This window comes from Lingula anatina, chromosome 9 (genome assembly GCF_051362555.1).
Source record: "Lingula anatina isolate TDL-2025a chromosome 9, LinAna3.0, whole genome shotgun sequence".
Taxonomy (NCBI): Eukaryota; Metazoa; Brachiopoda; class Lingulata; order Lingulida; family Lingulidae; genus Lingula; species Lingula anatina.
In genome coordinates, this window is record NC_141775.1 from 8,264,862 (window position 1) to 8,282,889 (window position 18,028).

The 18,028-nt window shown below is 35.8% G+C and overlaps 2 protein-coding genes across 2 annotated transcripts; one reads left to right on the top strand and one right to left on the bottom strand.

Moving 5' to 3' along the window:
• Positions 1 to 273: 273 nt before the first annotated feature.
• LOC106157241 (general transcription factor IIH subunit 2) lies at positions 274 to 17,968 on the bottom strand. Its single transcript, XM_086994940.1, has 14 exons — positions 17,807 to 17,968; positions 17,069 to 17,183; positions 16,651 to 16,737; positions 16,399 to 16,504; positions 15,916 to 16,021; positions 15,529 to 15,619; positions 15,054 to 15,141; positions 14,409 to 14,485; positions 13,875 to 13,905; positions 12,343 to 12,400; positions 3,270 to 3,373; positions 2,555 to 2,657; positions 1,941 to 1,980; positions 274 to 1,007 (listed from the first exon to the last, which is right to left on the bottom strand). Exons 1-14 carry the CDS (start codon positions 17,926 to 17,928, stop codon positions 852 to 854), a joined length of 1,284 nt encoding a protein of 427 aa, XP_086851066.1. The 5' UTR covers positions 17,929 to 17,968; the 3' UTR covers positions 274 to 851.
• LOC106157240 (tripartite motif-containing protein 2) lies at positions 5,210 to 10,677 on the top strand. Its single transcript, XM_013532832.2, has 3 exons — positions 5,210 to 5,618; positions 7,272 to 8,618; positions 9,671 to 10,677. Exons 1-3 carry the CDS (start codon positions 5,262 to 5,264, stop codon positions 9,965 to 9,967), a joined length of 2,001 nt encoding a protein of 666 aa, XP_013388286.2. The 5' UTR covers positions 5,210 to 5,261; the 3' UTR covers positions 9,968 to 10,677.
• Positions 17,969 to 18,028: the final 60 nt, after the last annotated feature.

The following is an 18,028-nucleotide window of genomic DNA, read 5'->3' on the forward strand; positions in this document are numbered from 1 at the left end:
TTAAAACCGTTGGCTGAGCTACATCACTGTTGGTCCAACTTAAAATAACAATAATCATTACCAGAGTACCGCCTTTAGTGATGGTCAACAGATGTCTAGCCATTGACCCACTAGTGATGTGTTATGGGGGGGGGGGGGGGGGGGGGTAACGTGAATATCAAGATTCCCTCTTGGACAGCAGGATTGGAACATTTTGTGATGCAAGCAGAAAATGTGTCTGTTGCAATCAACTACTTATGAATTCAAAATGTCAAGTCAAGCTGACACCAAAGAGAACATTTATAATTTTTTTGTGATAGCTTCCAAATCTATAGTACTGTTTCTTATAATGAAATGTTTTGGAATATTCCCATGCCAACTGAAATATTTCCGAGGAGTAAATTAATTGATTACATATGACAAAAGTTCAACAAAACAGATTTAGACACAACTTGTTCCATTGCCAGAAGTTTTCTAGGTGTCAGTTGGCTGAGCAAATGCAAGCACACTGGTTGACAATGAAAGGAGTGACTGGACACAATTGTTTATTTGCTGACCAGTCCAGAGATCAGTGTCAAAGATATGTCCTTTGTACAACCAACGTGAGCGGTTAACCTTGTCAGAACTTCCTCTGAGATTGCTCTTGTACAAAGAGGTCAACAATCAAGTTTCTCAGACCAATTTTGGTCATTCCCCTGTTAACTCTGCCAGAGCTTCCCCTGAGATTGCTCAAACTTATACAAAAAAAGAGGTCAACAATCAAGTGTCTCAGACCAATTTTGGTCAGTTCTCTGTTAACCCTGCCAAAACTGCCTGCAGGATTGCTCTTATACAAAAAGGTCTAACAATCAAGTGTCGAAGACCAATTTTGGTCATTTCCCTGTTAACCCGGCCAGAAGTGTCCCTGAGATTTGGCGTTCCTGTGTGTGACGGGACCCAGAGCAGCCTGGGCAAGAATGGAGAGCTTCATGGATAAAGACATCACAATCAATGCAGAACCCTTTCTGGCACCGTCCACAGACATACACCTGCAAATACAAGATGAATTAATTTATCATAAGAATTTTTTTAATATTTTATTTTTCATATTAAACAATTCCAACACCTAATAAACAAACATGCATGAATGCATTGCTGAACAAAGCACCCAAAGCACTCAAATTTATCCCTGCACCTTGTTTAATATATGGATATTTTACAAGCAGTTTTTTTTCTCTTTTAAATAAATTTGCTACTATTAGACAAAACACTTACATTTTGCATAATATTTATACGTCTATCTAATATCATTTTTTAATTGTTGCATGTGGAATTTTTATATACTGGAGGGTATGTGGTATAACAATTACCACAAAAATTTTAGGTGGGGGGGGGGGGGAGGGGGGTGGTGGTGGTGTAGGGAGTCAAAAATATAATAAGCAATTATTACACAAAATGTATACATCACATCTTGACCTGATTCAAATGACTCATGAATGCAGCTTTTTATTATTATTCGTTTTTCATGAAACAAAGTTATTACAGTTTTTGCTTCATGATATTTTCTGTGATTTGTGAATTGAGGATTTTATTTCCCATGAACTGTGAACATTACCCCCTCCCAATAAGACCCTCTTAAAACTTAACTGAACCATTTGGGCTGGGAATTGCCTTCAAGGTGTAGGGGATACGTGTTTTTTCTTCTATAACACTTGTTGAAAGGTTAACAGATGTAAATATACAGCTATTGGCAGACAAACTGAGAGCATCTAAATGATTACAAAATACATGTATACAGTATTAGAATCAAATTTTGGATGAGAAGTATTTGTAGGAAATGTAGAATCAGATGTAACTCTTCACAGTCTCTGCAATTGCCTTTTTTACAGCAGGTCTATGCTCTTCAGGTGTTCTTTGTTTCTTTTTTTTAAAAACAATTTTCACCTACAAATATAATTAACCTTCAACAAATCTCTACTTACGGGATGTTCTGTGAATTCTGCCTGGCAGGAAAAACAGTGACTGAAAACCAGAACAAAATCTTCAATTAGTTACAGTTTGATTTAAAAATACAAAATGTTGTTTATATAAAAAGGCCAACAGGCTGTATTTGTACTAATTCTTGTAATTTCAAGAAAATCATGACATTCAATTCATATTATTAAGACTGACAACCATATGGCAAACTACAATAAATAAACCCATCAGTTTATTTAGAAATCTGTCTCACACTAAGCCCTAAGTTTCTGGGCTTACCTTTGACTGAGGAAGGTTGGCTTATTTAATACATACTCATAACTGATCATTTTTTTGTAAAAATATTGTCCAAGTTAACAATGCAATAACTACTGATCCTGGCTTACAGTTCCATAATTCTGAAATGGCCTAATTACAGATGTTCAATAAAGTTGAGTCAACCAATTCAACACTTCATTTTCTTAAAAAAAAAAAAAAAAAAAAGTTACGCCACTCCACATCTGATACACTTAAGATATATGTAGATTTTTTTACATACAAAAATAGAGTAAAAATGGCAATATAGTGACTTAAATTGATTGTTTAATTTAACAAAATGGTTCACATGAAGGCATCTCACCTCTGCAAAACTGAAGATTTATCCTGCACCTCCTTGTACGATTCTAGTGGAAACAAATGGTGGTATGACCTGGCCAGATGTGGAGCCGAAACTAGTGTTAACCCTAGAAAATATATAAAGAAATGATGCTTCATGAATAGCCATTAAAATAGAGCCAGAGCCCTCTCACCTCACGACTACTTTTAATTTTTCACACAGATTACATAACCTTCTATTGAAGCATGAATGCATTCATATCAAATATCTTCAATAAAAGTAAAAAAACTATCAACTTCTGTGTCTGTGTACAAAGTAAAACAAATTTCTAAAAATATGTTTAGTTCCTTTTATTTGGTACCTCCCTTGCCATTGTTACAGCAGGCAGATTGAGCTGTTCATCTCACTGAGTCATTTTCCCACGTGATTGAATTATGCCAGATGGGAGAAGGGATCTGCACTGTGAGAACAGCTTTCCAGCTGGGAGAATGGAAACCAGCTGGGGAAGATGAACAGATCGACCACTCCCAGGCAGACAGGTAAATAACAATCAGATATATGTCAGTCAGACAGGTGGACAACAGACGGATAGATATGAGACCGACAAGAGGAAAACAAACTGATGAATAACAGACAGAGAGGTGCAAAACAAACTGATGGATATGAAGAAGAAGGTGGATGGATAACAAACAGATGGATATTAGGCAGACTGAGATGGATAACTAAAAAATGGACTCACCACAGGCTTTACATTCTACTGGCAGCTCACAGTATTTACTCTTGCACTGTGGACAGAAATATCCTCCACTGCGAAACCCTTGGAATGTCTGGCTGTCCAGGTGACTGAAATGAAAAATAAAATAAAATAATATAAAATAAAATAAAATAAAATAATATAGGCAGTTTTTCAAGATATATTTTGAAAAAATATCCCTTTGTATTTTTTAAAGTCTTGATTTGACATGACTTCTTATTCAAGTTCAATTATAAATAACTATATGTGAATTTCCTCTTGGTTTGGAGACACAAGGGCCAGAATATTTGCAAAAGTGTATTTCAAGTTGGGCAGTAGGTCAAAGGTCAGAAGCTGAAAGAAAATAAATAAAAAAAAACAAGAAAATGTTTCAATACCATAAACTAGAGAAAATTGGAGTTTGTTTTTTAATAAAATAAGAAAAATAGAAATATCTCAGAAAATAGGAAAAAATAGAAACCCCTAGCTCTTCATTAACAGTATGAAAACTGAGATTTAGCCTGTGAATAAATGAATGACTGCTAATTATTACAGAGAGAATAATTATCTCTTCAATTTGTTTGACATTATCTGCTTTGGTTTCAATGTCAGCCAGACAAACTACAATTTGTACAAAGTTCTGGTTTAACATATGTTTGTGCAAAATCCTTAATACACCCTACTTAGAATGTGTCTTAGTGGGAGGTCTCTATGAATAACTGAAATACGCAGATATATGGTAATGGCCCCAATATCGTTTCAACCAAGGAAAATTATCAATTTTTCAGATACATAATTTAGGAATTATTAAAAAATACATTTCTTTCTAGCAATTTGGTGTTTTTACTGTTTAGCATAGAACTATTAAGTATTCTGCCTTTCAATTTTGTTCCTACCACTCAACAGGAATGTTCTTATTTTAAGAATTTATTACTTATAAAAATACAGTATCTGTGAAATTAATAATTTTTCCAGGATGAAATGATCAAGCCATTACCATAATATAACAGTACAAAATAATATTAAGGTGGCTGAGAGTGATTCAAGTGTTTTTCTCACCATTTATTAATAAGGTCCCATAAAAAGTTGGTTCCAAACAGAAAGCATTTTTTTAAATCAAAATAATAACTTTTTCTTCATCATATAAATCTCACAAATTTGTCATGAACTTCATATAATTAATTTGGTGTCACTTTTGAAAATGAATTTAGGATGAAGTTCAATATCTTATTTGGCAGTGCGTTATATCAACAGAATGCACCTTTCAGACTATCTATTTTGGCAACAAATACACATTATGTAGGACACGTACTTTCTATAGAACCAGCTGATGCCCACAGCACTGCAATTAGTATAGCTATTGACATTCAGCTCATTCTCGATTTTCATATGCCACTGAGTGCAAAAGATTTATGGTCTTTTGAAAGAGCTATAAAACTAAATGCTGTAGGCACTGGGTATTCAAAAAGGAGTTACTGTAGTGTTATACTATTTTTTTATTATTAAAAATTATAAATGCTAATTTCTATCAACTCCTGGCAATTAATTTCTGCTAATGGGTGGACTTTTTAAATTATAAATACATTATTAATATTTAATATTATAATATTTATAGCCACTGATCATGATTAACTGTTAAGTTTGTTCCGCAAACTGGAATAATATACATGTATGAATAATTCTATGAATAATTTTGGAGCAAAAAACCAAATAGTTATACTGTGTCAAGGTGCAGCCTACATGTATATGTGATCACACAGTCATTTATTTTTATCAATTTAAAACGGAGCACAGACAAATAAATCTATTAATAAATTGAAAACAGTTTTGTTGTATACATAGAGAGGGATACTGTGATTTTATCTATCCAACATGGCATAATTATTCAGCCATTGTTTACAGGCTCAGATATGCTACCACAAAGCCAAATCTAGGTCAACATCTCAGGTCAACAGAGGTCATGGTCGTTCACAGCAAAACAGAAAGGAAGATCAGTTAATGGCAGCTTCTGAGAGCAAGGGAGGCATAGGGGCACATGCAGCCGCCTCAGCAGATGAAACCTCAGATTTTCTCAAATGTCCTGTGTGCAAACGGGAGTACACAGATCCTGTCATCCTTCCATGTTTACACACGTACTGCAGGCACTGTTTGACTTCCACTCTCCCTCACGGAGATTTGGGTCGGGCACTGCCATTCAAGTGCAGTGTGTGTAAACACGAGGTTATAATGCCCGCTGATAAGGTGGAGGAAGGATTCAAGAGAAACTATTATGTGGAAGGTGTACTGAACAACAAATCCCCTGCTTCGGGACAGAGAAAGTGTGTAGTTTGTGAAATAGTGAAAAAGGGAGGGGAGGTAGGTTTTTCTCTATACATACACTGTACATATGCATATAAACAACATCATCATCATCATCATCATCCACAACGACCACAACAACAAACTTAATTCAAAGATGGTAAAATCTGTTCAGTAAACCTAGACATTTGATGGGTGGATTGCACGTGACGTCACACAGCTGGTCAACAAAAAAGGCAATGTATACGGGTTTGGAGAAATAACACACAATAGTATATATAGGAAAAGGTGCCTACATAGGAACTCAGTCAATATTTCATAGCTCATGAGTACACCTCATTAAAAAGACTTCAGAAATTGCCCTTTAAATACAGAGCTCCTAACATAATATCACCTCATGTCAATTCAAATAACAGATAACATTTCAAAGGGTTAAATTACTGGATTATAAACCAAGCCTTTACAATGTGGCAGCCGTGAATTGAATTGTCATCTGCTAATTACGGAGTCCAACAAAAGTGAATTGGAATTGATGCAGTCACATAAACCTTATACACAGAGTTTTAAGGAATTAATGATGGAGAAGGGGTGCACACTAGATTAAAATGTCAGTAACTGTTTTATTCCTTTGGAATACTTCTAATATTATCCTTTATATCAAGCAACGAGGGGAAAAAAAAACAGGGCCTGTCAAATCAGTCACATGATTCCAGTGACAATGTGTTGACCCCAAGAAACTTTGTAATTGTTTGTGTTACTGGCATAGTAAAATCCTGTTTCAGTTCACGTCTTTTCTAACATATCAGTAACACTGTGACTGTACATGTTGCAAAGTGCTATATATATTTCAGTTATAAAAATTTTTGAGAAACATAATAATCATAAAACTTTCATTATTCACTGTTCATGAATATCAAACATGAAAAATTCTTACAACACACATATCATTCCATCCCTTATTAAGGTAGCAGGCAGGATTTATGATAGAAAAAAATGAAAATTAGGTTTTTCTAATTAATTTTCTGTATTAATTTCTAATTATTCAATAATGCCTACCTTTATGCTGTTTAATAACAATAACAATACCCTGAAACATTAAATACATTCACCTTAACTTTATATCTCATTGCTAAGCATAAGCACCTCACAGCATTTACCGTCCATTTAACATCTTTCTATTTTGAGGTGAGCTAGCAATAGGTATAGGACGTTAACTTCATCCCTGAACAAGATCTTATCAGGAAATTGGTATAAGTGACAACAAGTATATGGGCTTCAGTCCAGGGCCATCAATTGGGTTTAAATATTTTTTTGTCTCGGAGTTTTGAGCCCTATATACAGGCATCGAAAGGTGTTTTTGGGTGCTAAGCAAAAGGAAAAATTTGAGAAACCAACGTTGCATTTTTTATCTCAAATATGTATGAAAAGACAGTCATGTACTTGTAGGCGTTTTTGTTTAACCCTGTCCATAGCCTTAACCCGATCTTAAGTCCAGTCTCTTCTAAATTCACTTATAAAGTTAGTATGTAGCAGTATTATTGGATTATACAAACATTGTATCTGCTGGGCCAGAGTCATTTAAAATGTTGTAGTGCGGAAATAAATTAATCACTAAATCAAATAATTTTAATTAAAGAGTAAATGAATAAATAAGAACCAAAGTGATCACTCTTCACCATTATAACCAAGAATGTTCATGGTTCATTTCAGGTGAACGATGCCTCTTCAAAATGTATCAGTTGCCAGGATTACTTGTGTTCCCAATGTGCAGTTTACCACTGCGCTACAAAGCTAACAAGAGATCACAAAATCCTCACATTTCAGCAGCTAGGGTTGGCAGAGTACCAAAAAGAGATCCAAGCAAACCAGGCCATCCCATGTGCTACTCACACGGACCAGTTGCTGAAGTATTACTGCCTGCCTTGCCAGACACCAATCTGTCGGGACTGCAAGGCACTGGACCATGATGACCACAAATCTCTCTCACTTCCCGCAGCTTTTGAAGTAATCAAACCCAAACTGCTTCACAAAGTGGAGGATTTAGAAAGAAGGCATGACAATGAGAGTGAAAAAGTTGCGAGGCTGACTGAAATGGCGGCAGAGCTTGAGGAGAGTAAAAAGAAAATCCAGGCTATTATACACCAGAGGGCAGAGGGTCTCAGGAAAATCGTGTTATTTAGAGAAAATCAACTTCTAGAAGAAATTGATAATGAGGTCTGCAAACAACAGGCAATATTGGCTGTGTCACGTGACCATCACCATGGCAACCATACTTTGTTTGCAGATGCGCTGCAGATCATTAAAAATATTCTCCAGCAAGGTTCCCCCCTGGAAGTGCTCCTTTTAAAACCTGAGCTCAGTCAACGACTCGAGAATCTCCAAGACACATCCTTTGATGACAGCCTCCCGAATCAACCACAATTCAAACTTGAAACAAGTCAGGAATTTGAGACCAACCTAAAAACAGGAATGGCCTTTGGGAAGGTGGAAATCGATTGGGAAGAGGTTCAAGTTCCCATGCAGCCTCCACCTTCACCAAAACTGCAAGCCAAAGCAGAGTGCATCTTAGAGTTTGATTCTGGATGTAATTTCCAGACTGGTATCTCGGTCAGCCCAGATAACGAGTACGTGATCGTGAATGAAAACCCAGGGAAACTGTGCATCTTCACCTCACAAGGGAAGCTGAAGAGAGAAATCGTTGATGTTTCGGGGACCCCACTGAAGAATCCCATTGGCATCTGCCATCTTCCCAATGGCACCACAGTTGTCACTGACATTGGTAACAATGCTGTCATGTCGCTGACGTCACAATGGGAACAACAACAGTCCCTGGACATTCATTCCCTTCAGGGTGTTGCATTGAACTTGAACAACCACATTGCCATAGCGCAGCATGCAGAGAAATGCATCAGTATTTTCAGTGTTGACACGAAAGGCCTTCTGACCAAAACGGCCACCATTAAGGAGAACAAGAGCAGGGAGATATTTGCTGTGCCCTATTCAGTGGCGTATATGTCCACTGGTGATCTAGTTGTTGGAGATTTGTCTCAGATTCAGGTATAAATTTTTCCCCAACTTTTATTAAAAGTCTGTTCTTTCATTTCTTTTTCTCTCTTACTACGGACATTCATTACATATAACTGCAGTTTAAATTTAACATGACATGTTAAAATCATTGAAGCCAATCACAAGACATGCTTTAAAAATTATTTTGCTATTAAAAGCAAACTGGAACCCCGACTTTGAAATGTTTATTAAATGGCCCAAAAATTACCCAGCCAAGACTAAAATATAATCAATAAAGAAAATATTACATACAAAGCTTTTAAAAATTAAACTGATAATTTAGGGCTGTTGTAATGTATAAAATGCATCTTGCTGTATTGGGTGCAAATTTTAATCAAATTAACTAAAAAATATATAATCCACACCAAAAAAAGTTACCCCAATTTAATTAACTACTGAAATTAGGACCATGCGTTAAAGATTTATTATGCAAATACTTATGTCAAATGTTTGCCACTAAACCCAACCAAATGCCACAGTGTAGTTTCAAATAGCATAACCGAAAGAAATGCCACAGAATTTTGATACGCTATTTCCTGAAAGATGATTATTGTACTGTACAGTACAGATGTTTTCTCCTTATCTTCTGTGTTTTATTGACTGGAGAAAAGATAAGTAGGTCAACTTTAGAACTTGAAATTTGAAAAGGGTGCAGTTTTTAAGCCATTTTTTCTGCTGCCAGAGAGAAGGATTTTGGTCAATTTTTTGGCAATGCACGTGAACTTAACGTTGTGTACAAAATATACTAAATAAAATGTAATATTATGGGCACAAGTCATTCAGTTAATTGTTTGCCTAAAGCTACTTGTCTGGAATTCCTTTTTCTTGACCAAAAAGAGCTATTCGAATTCACTTATTCCCCCCCCCCCCCCAAAAAAAAAGGAAGATTCTTGCAAAGATTTGTGCGCTAAATTCACTAGACCCTTCAGACAAGCAAATCACATAAGCATTTTCACTTGCCCCGGACTGTGCCATTCATTTCCCACTGGACGATATAATCAGTCGAGCCTTATTAATTATGTTCTCTCTTTTTTCCAATTCAGGTCCACATCCTGAGTTACGCAGGCGAACCAAAGCACGCCTACACAGTGCTGGGTCCTGATAACAACAAGGGCCAACCGTATGGTGTCTGCGCGGACAGATACAATAATATCTTTGTAGCAGACCATAATAATCACTGCATTCATGTTGTATCAGCGGAGGGAAATTTTGTCAAGTATTTGGTGACCAGAGATGATGATCTGCGGCACCCTTGGGCCTTGGCCATCAACCATGATGGCGATTTGGTAGTTACCCAAGAAGAAGGGAAGGTTAAAGTTTTCAGATATCTTGAGAAATAGAAACTAGACTTCAAAGGTGACACACACACACTTGACCAAAAATGTTCGGAAACATCATTATTTTGAATAATTGTAAAGTAACCATCAAATAAAGATCTTTATTTTAGGCATAAAGTAGTTAAAATTAAATCTTAAGTTTGTTCAGCATCAGTATCGTGTGAAATCTCCACTGTCAATTGTCAAGACTTGATCAGTCACTCCATTTGCATGACTTGTGCAAATGAAATTCGAAAGGTAGCTGTAATTTCCACAAAGTTCCTTTTGTTGCAAAAATTTCAAAGAGGAATGAATGATGGGTGCATTATTCCTTCAATATTTGGTTAAAATATTTACCTTAGCTCATATGGTTACTTTATAATTATTCAAAATAACGAGGTTTCTGACCTTATTGGGCAAAGAGAACAAAAATATGGTGTGGCACTTACGAGGCCAACGACACCAAAATACATACAGGAAAGAAAATCAATCACTTTCATAAAAATAATTTGACCATGCTGATTTTAAAAAGGAACCTGTCCTTCTGACCACTAGGCCACTTGATAAATTAAAGAAAATTACTTTAGCATTTACAGGGTGAGCAACAGATGTTACCAACGGCAGAGCGAATAGATACATATAGACAATAACATAGAATATATATATATATATATATATATATATATAATAACTTCTGTGCTGTACTTGTCTGTCCTGTATTTGTCTAAAATAAAGTTGAACCTCTCTATACATGTGTTACTTTTTCGTATTAGCACAACTATGTTCCACTCTAACTCATATTTTAAGTAATAATTAGTCAAACCAGATAATTGTTTTTAAAGCTCTTTCAGCAAATTAGTTAACAAGATCCTGTGAAATTATCTGTTAAATGTTCATATTTAATGCCACAATTGTGTTTCACCCTTACCCCTATTTAAAGTAATAATTAGTCAAACCAGATAATTGTCTTTAAAGCTCTTTTAACAAATATGTACAGGCCCGTAGCCAGCAATTTCAAAAGGGGGGTTCTTTTTCTGAAAAAGTGGACCTTTTCCCATAATAACTTCATGTACATAGATCAAATTTTACTCAGAGTGGACCTTTTCCCAGCAAAAGGGGCGGTTCTTTCGAACCCCCCGAACCCCCCCCCCCCCCGGCTACGGGCCTGATGTAAGTTAGCAAGATCCTGTGAAAATTTTTCAAACATTCACACATCCATGGAGAACACATGGAGAATTAATGAAAAAACCCAGGTGCAGCCAAATCTAGTCGAGGAAATCAGCCTTGTGAAAACGAGTTTTACATGTTGAAAAGCAGATTATTTCATGCATACCACGCTATGAAAAATGACAATAAGTGATAGATACAATACGAGTCGCCGAGCTGTACGTGAAATATTACGAGTGTATTGGCGAGCCGCAGGCGAGACAATACACGAGTAATTTTCACGTACAGCTCGGCGACGAGTGTTGTATCTGGCTTAAACCACGGCCTCTGATTGGCTACTACACTAGTAGTGCAACAGACCGTGGAACGCACTCGTACATGACGTGCTTGTATGTCGCATACAGCACGGCCGAGTCTTTTGTTCTACGCGCTAGCCGTGGTTTAAGATATAAAAAAAAAGCCCTGAGAGCAGCCCATTAAGTACAGTAAAAAGTTGAACATTTCATCACTTAAAAATAAAATAATATTTGAAAATGCCTGAAGCGGAGTTGGACATATTAGATGACAAACTTTTCAAAATTATTAAGAAGCCCACTTTCAAGTTTGACTTAATATTCTAACTGAAAAAAATTATGTCAGCGGAGAAATGTCTTTTGAAAAAATTTTCAAGACTGACTAAATTTTCAAGTTTTTACCATATCCTGAAGCATGGCTTTCCCAAAACTTATGTATATAACACAATGTAGCTAATATACACAATAAATTCTTAGTATCTATTTTAATCAGATATCATATTATTTGCCTCAAATCTAGATACCTTGGATCAGTATGCACATTCATAAGGGTCATTTTCAGACACAAGTTTAGAAACTTGGGAGAATACCCACACCACAAAACATTTCGTGAAAACTGACCAGTTTCCAATTCAAACACCAAAAGATGCCCATTTCCACTAAACACAGTAGCTTTATGTCATTGGCATTAGAGCAATTGTGACATCCATTTGTTTTCAAATTATGACATAATGGTCTTGACCCCACATTATAAAGTTTGGACCAGAAATAACCTACACATTCTTTAGTTTGGACCAGAAATGACCCACACATTCTTTAGTTTGGACCAGAAATAACCCACACATTCTTTAGTTTGGACCAGAAATGACCCACACATTCAAAACCTATTGCACAGCAGTCTGTCTACCCAGATCATATATAAATAAATACACTACTCACCACATGCACATTGCTGGTTTTTCCTCTTTGTTTCCAGAGAGTTGGTGATGAGGAAATCCTACAACAAAACATAAAGGACACGTAAAAACAGGTATTTAAGTTGCCAGGAAGAATCCTGGGTCAACTTCACCTATCCTGGCTGACCACCTGATTACAATAACATTTTCTAATCACAAAGTGCCAATCTACACGTAACAGCATTCAACTTACTTAATATTACAATGGTGGTGGTGGTGGTGGTGGTGGGGGTGGGGGTGGGGGGGGTGGGTGGGGAGGGGGGGGGGGCATAAGGATCATAGTGGCTTTTTATGCTGAAATTATCATCATCATCATCACCAGAAAAACTGGGGAGATAATTTATACTGTTCTACAGCAAAGGATGAGACACCATAGGGATAAGATTGGCTTTTATGCTGAAATTATCATCATCATCATCACCAGAAAGACTGGGGAGATAATTTATACTGTTCTACAGCAAAGGATGAGACACCATAGGGATAAGATTGGCTTTTATGGTGACTTTATCATAATCAGAGAGCCTGTGAGTTCATACTTAGTATACCCAGATTTAACACAATGACATACGGCAAAGAATCCTTGTCATATCTTGGGCCAAAAATATGGAATGATCTCTCCAATGACTTAAAGCAAAGCATCAATTCAAATGAGTTTAAATAACTTTTAAAGGGTTCGGGAAGGACCCAAATGCAGATGTAGCCTGTGTAACCTATATGCTTTTAGTGAAACTGCGTAATAATACGACATGTTTACATTTAAAGCTGGCAGGCTAAAGGGTGCAGGTTTAAAAAAAATGAATGAATGAATAAATACCACTCAATATGTACTTTCTATGCTCTAAATTCAAATAGAGGACGCCCCTCCCTCCCCTTTGTTTGAAATTTAGTTTTAAATTTAGCTATATATGTCCACTCTTGTAGTGTTTGGCTCCACTACAAACCACACCTTCATATTGCATTATGCAACTTTTTGAAGCTGTTTTCAGTCACGTTTTTAATGATAGAGAAAGGCACTTGCTTACATATATCAGTACTAAAAATGCCTTCATCTGGCACTTTTATTTACACCTTTTTTTGACACCTGCCTACTATCATTATGGTGATTATATTAGATATCAAACTAAAAGGAAGGCAAATAGACATGCACATAACAGGAAACCAATTACTGTATGCTGATTTTTCATAAGGATCTTGCCTTTTTACCAAGCAAAACCACACAAAATATTTCTATAAAAGCAAAAATTATTTTATCAGTTAAAAGGTGAACGACAGATGTGAGGAAAGCATACACACTGATCAGAACATACACAGATACATTCAATATCTGTATCCAAAAATGTAAAAGGGCAAATGTACAATTTTTCATGCTACTCCTAGTACTTAGAAACAGGTCTCAAGTGGTCAATACTGAATAAAACAGACTGTGTGTTTTGGATACATATATGCATAAATATACTAGCTGGTGTTTTTTTTAATTTTTTTTAGACCTCTGAATTTGTAACAAGATTTACTCACCCATTCTTATTAGAGAAGATTCTGCATTATTCTGGAAGAAAAAAAAAGATATTCCATACACACTAGGCCAACATTCATTTGTTATCTGAATAATTATAAAATAACCACAGGAGCTATTGTGAATATTTTTTATCAAATATTGACGAATAATGCATCCCTGATCCGTTACTTTTTCAAATTTTACCAGGAAAAGAATTTTGTGACAATTACAGAGGCATAAATTTTATGAATATGGATCAAATTCACTTTCACCAATCCTGCAAATGGAGTGAAAAAGTTTGAAGTTTGCAGTTGTAGCAAGTCTTGATAATAAACAGTAAAAAAATCTTAATTTTTGGCATACAATATGTAGGATGCAGTTAAAATAAAGCCTTAAGGTTGCTCAACATGAGTATAATGTGAAACCTCCACGTCAAAACTTGCTCATACTTTGTCATTTCCACATTTCCATGACAGTAATTATCTTTATTGACTTTGTTTTGAAATGATATTGAGGGACACCTTATAGACTACTAGAGCAAAGCCTGGACTTACCCTGGCTGGTGGTGGTGTCACATGATAGGTCAGAAGGTCTCTAAAGTGGGTTTCATCCAGTATAACATGATAGCTACCTGACAATTATAAAAGTTAATTCACACATAACAATAAAGTAATATTTTCTTCAATCAACAACTATATATTGAAATAGTTAATTACCTCCAATATTTTGATGTTTATCAGGTGCGGGTGAATAGCCTCCATACAGGAGATATACTTGCCCCCCCCCCCCCCCCCCCTTTCCCCCACCTGTTGCTTTAAGAAAGGCAGGTATGGCAGGCCTTATAGATGGATTAGGCATTTCCTAACACTACCCACAGATCTTTAAGCACTAACACCTATATTAGCCACCAAACCCACAAATTAACCAACTCATCATACAATTATTTTGCACCAACAAAGCAATACCTAGCACTTACTTTCATCGACTCTGGTAGTGCTGGTTAATTTGTGGGTGTTGGTACCAAAAGATCTGGGATTTTTTTTTAAACAAATAATAATAAATAAATAAATGAATAAAAACTGCATTTCTAATTGCACAAATTAAAAACTTTAACGCTAAACAAATCATGATATATATGATAATCTAATTTTTCTTCAAATTTGTGATATTTCCTCACAGCAGCTACTGCTATTTATTACCTTTAGTTTCTTGACATATTTTTTTGCATATCTGTACTTCTGCAGCCAGGCCAATGATGGAGCACCTGATGTTTAACTCCTTCAAAGACTGAAAACAAATGGAAACAGTCTGATTGACAAAATATTTCACAAATCTGTTTTTTAGTTATGATTAACAACAATCTTTAAAAAGTTTCTCTTCAAATTAAAAAAAAAATTGTCGAGCTGTAGATAACAATGATTCTGCATCGCAAAATTATAGTAAATTTTTAGAAAATTAATGATTAAAAAACTGATAACTGCCCACTACTTATGCTGAAAAACAATGGGACAAAAAAAGTACTTGAAACAGAACATAAACAAAGTGCTCTAGGAAGGAGGAAGATTCTGAATGAAATGTTTTCAAATGACTAATTAGCAGTGTTCAAGGATTTCAGTAACTATACATCTGATTACATACTTAAACATTGTTGTGGTGGGTTATAAATTTCCATACCTTAACAGTTTCATAGATGTCCCCAGGATCACAAGTTGTCAAGCTTCCATAGATGATGAGAATTTCTCTACTGGCATGACCAGGCATGTGTCTGAAATGGTCATGTTGACATCTCTTTAAGTGTATCCAGCACAATGTGTACTTGTATCCAACACAATGTGTAAGTGTATCCAGCGCAACGTGTAAATGTATCCAGCGCAATGTGTAAGTGTATCCAGTGCATTGTGTAAGTGTATTCAGCACAATGTGTAAGTGTATCCAGCACAATGTGTTAAAAGTGTACTAAGGTTTTAAAATGGATATATCACAGACAAATAATAAGTCACAAAACTCACTTTTTTAAGACAATTTATGAAACAAAAATGCCCCTTTAAATATGAAACATACCGTAATGTTTGCATGGCAAGTTCTAAACTGTTCTGCAGAGATGGCTCTCCCTGGCATGGCTTCACTGCTAGTTTCTGTATTAGCTGGATATGTTTTCTGGGATTGCCTGTAAAAAAAACACTCCTTCACTTGAATCTTTTTTTTTTAACCTGTAGGAGTAATATGAATAATAAATTTCAAACGACTCATTTATTTCTCCAATTTTTCATGTCTTCAGAGAAATTAGACAAGGAAGTGTTCAAAGTGTCCACATTCTAATACAGAGTGAAAACTTTTCACTTTTTGTTATATTCATATAATCACCAACTTAGCTTCTCCATCCTAATCAATGACAAGAGCGGCCATGTTAGTCTATTAACCTGATTCCATTCAGCAAGAGTCCCCGTGGAGTTAGTGTACATTAGCTAGGACAACATTACTCATTCAGAAACGGTCCCATGAACACAGACAAAACTCCAAAATCTTTCTACGTTCTTTACCCACCTCCGAGCTCTGTCACTTTTTCTGCTCTCTTGTTTCTGGTGTCTATCACCCCCAGCTGACTGATGGGGTTCTGGTCAAAATACTCCTCTATGAAGCTTTCCAGCAACTACAGAAATAATCAATAAAAAGATTAGAGCAGACATTTGGAAAAGCAGACTAATAAATCCCCAGATCAAATATGGCCGAGTCTAAGTCACAAGACTTTGGGCCATCTGAAATTATTTACATTACGTACCACAATGACCCACTGACCTTTAGAGAAGACAATAGTCTGCTAGGCCTGAGATCCTGATCTTCCATAGACTCCGACATGTCAAGTACTAGAAATAGATGCCGCATCTACAAATATAATGATAATTTAAATAAGAATAAAATATGTATTGATGAACACGTTCACGGATTAGACTTACGTGTTTTTCAACTTTGTTGATTGAACTTGAGGACTGGAAGTGGCAAAAGTGTTTTATAAGGAGAATAAAGATTTCTCACTAAGGAGGATTTTGTACCATGACCACTTTTTAATCACTTTTAAACAAAAAAAGAAAAGTTTTAAGTAACAAAAAATAAGTGACATGTTTTATCTGGCACATAAATAAAAAATAAGGATATATATATATATTGTCAGTGTATAAAAATTCTATTCTCTAAAATCTCCGTATCATATACGTACCATCCCCAACCTGATGTTTGCCTTCTTCTCCAGCAGCCGTTTTCTCTTTCCTTTGTGAATGATGCCATCCACAGCTGTGCGGAGGGAACCTTCATCATCCTCTTGCAGAGCTTCCCTGTAGAGATATGAAATAAAGCTACAGAGTTATAGAACATGGACATAAAAGCCTCAATTTGTTGTATACAGGTCATGAAAATAAGGCTGTAGAGATATAGACTACGGACACAGGAGCTGAATGTGAGTCATTATTAAAATAAGGCTGTAGGGATATGAAAAAAAAAAAAAAAAAGGCTATGGTGATAAAGACTAAAGGCAAAACTGGAACAAGCTAAACTGAATGTGTATTCGTTCTACATATTTTGCAATTAACGCTTTTCTTAATATTTATTTTATTTTTCAAAGATAAAAATCACGATTTTTTGTTTGATTCTTATTATTTTTTTTTTTTCGGGACGGCGGTTGAAGGTGATTTTCCAACGTTAACTATATCTTTTACTTCAAACTCCAGCAATCTCAGTAAACATAAAAATAACTACACTGCAAGAGACCAAAACACAACCGGTCAGGATAGTCGCTGGGGGAGGGGGGGGGGGGGCGGTGGGGAGGGGGGGGCAAGGTTTTCTTTCACAGTTTAAATACTTCACTGGTTATAACGCAAGGTCACAACAAGTAATTAGTTAGTCACATACTCAGCTCTACATGTGATGTTAATAAATCACGTAAACGATGCCTTCTTACCAAGTTCTCTCATATTCGTTTTCCCACGTGTATCCTTGATCGACTTCGTCGTCCGCCATGTTTACATTTGTGTGGTCAATGTAAATAACAATTAGTTTCGTAATAATTTTCATATGTAACATTTAGCAAAAATTTGATCATTCATCAAAATTTATCTATGTAGTGTTTTGAAATATATATTCTGCATGTTGATTTTTAAAAACCAAAATATTACTTTCCATT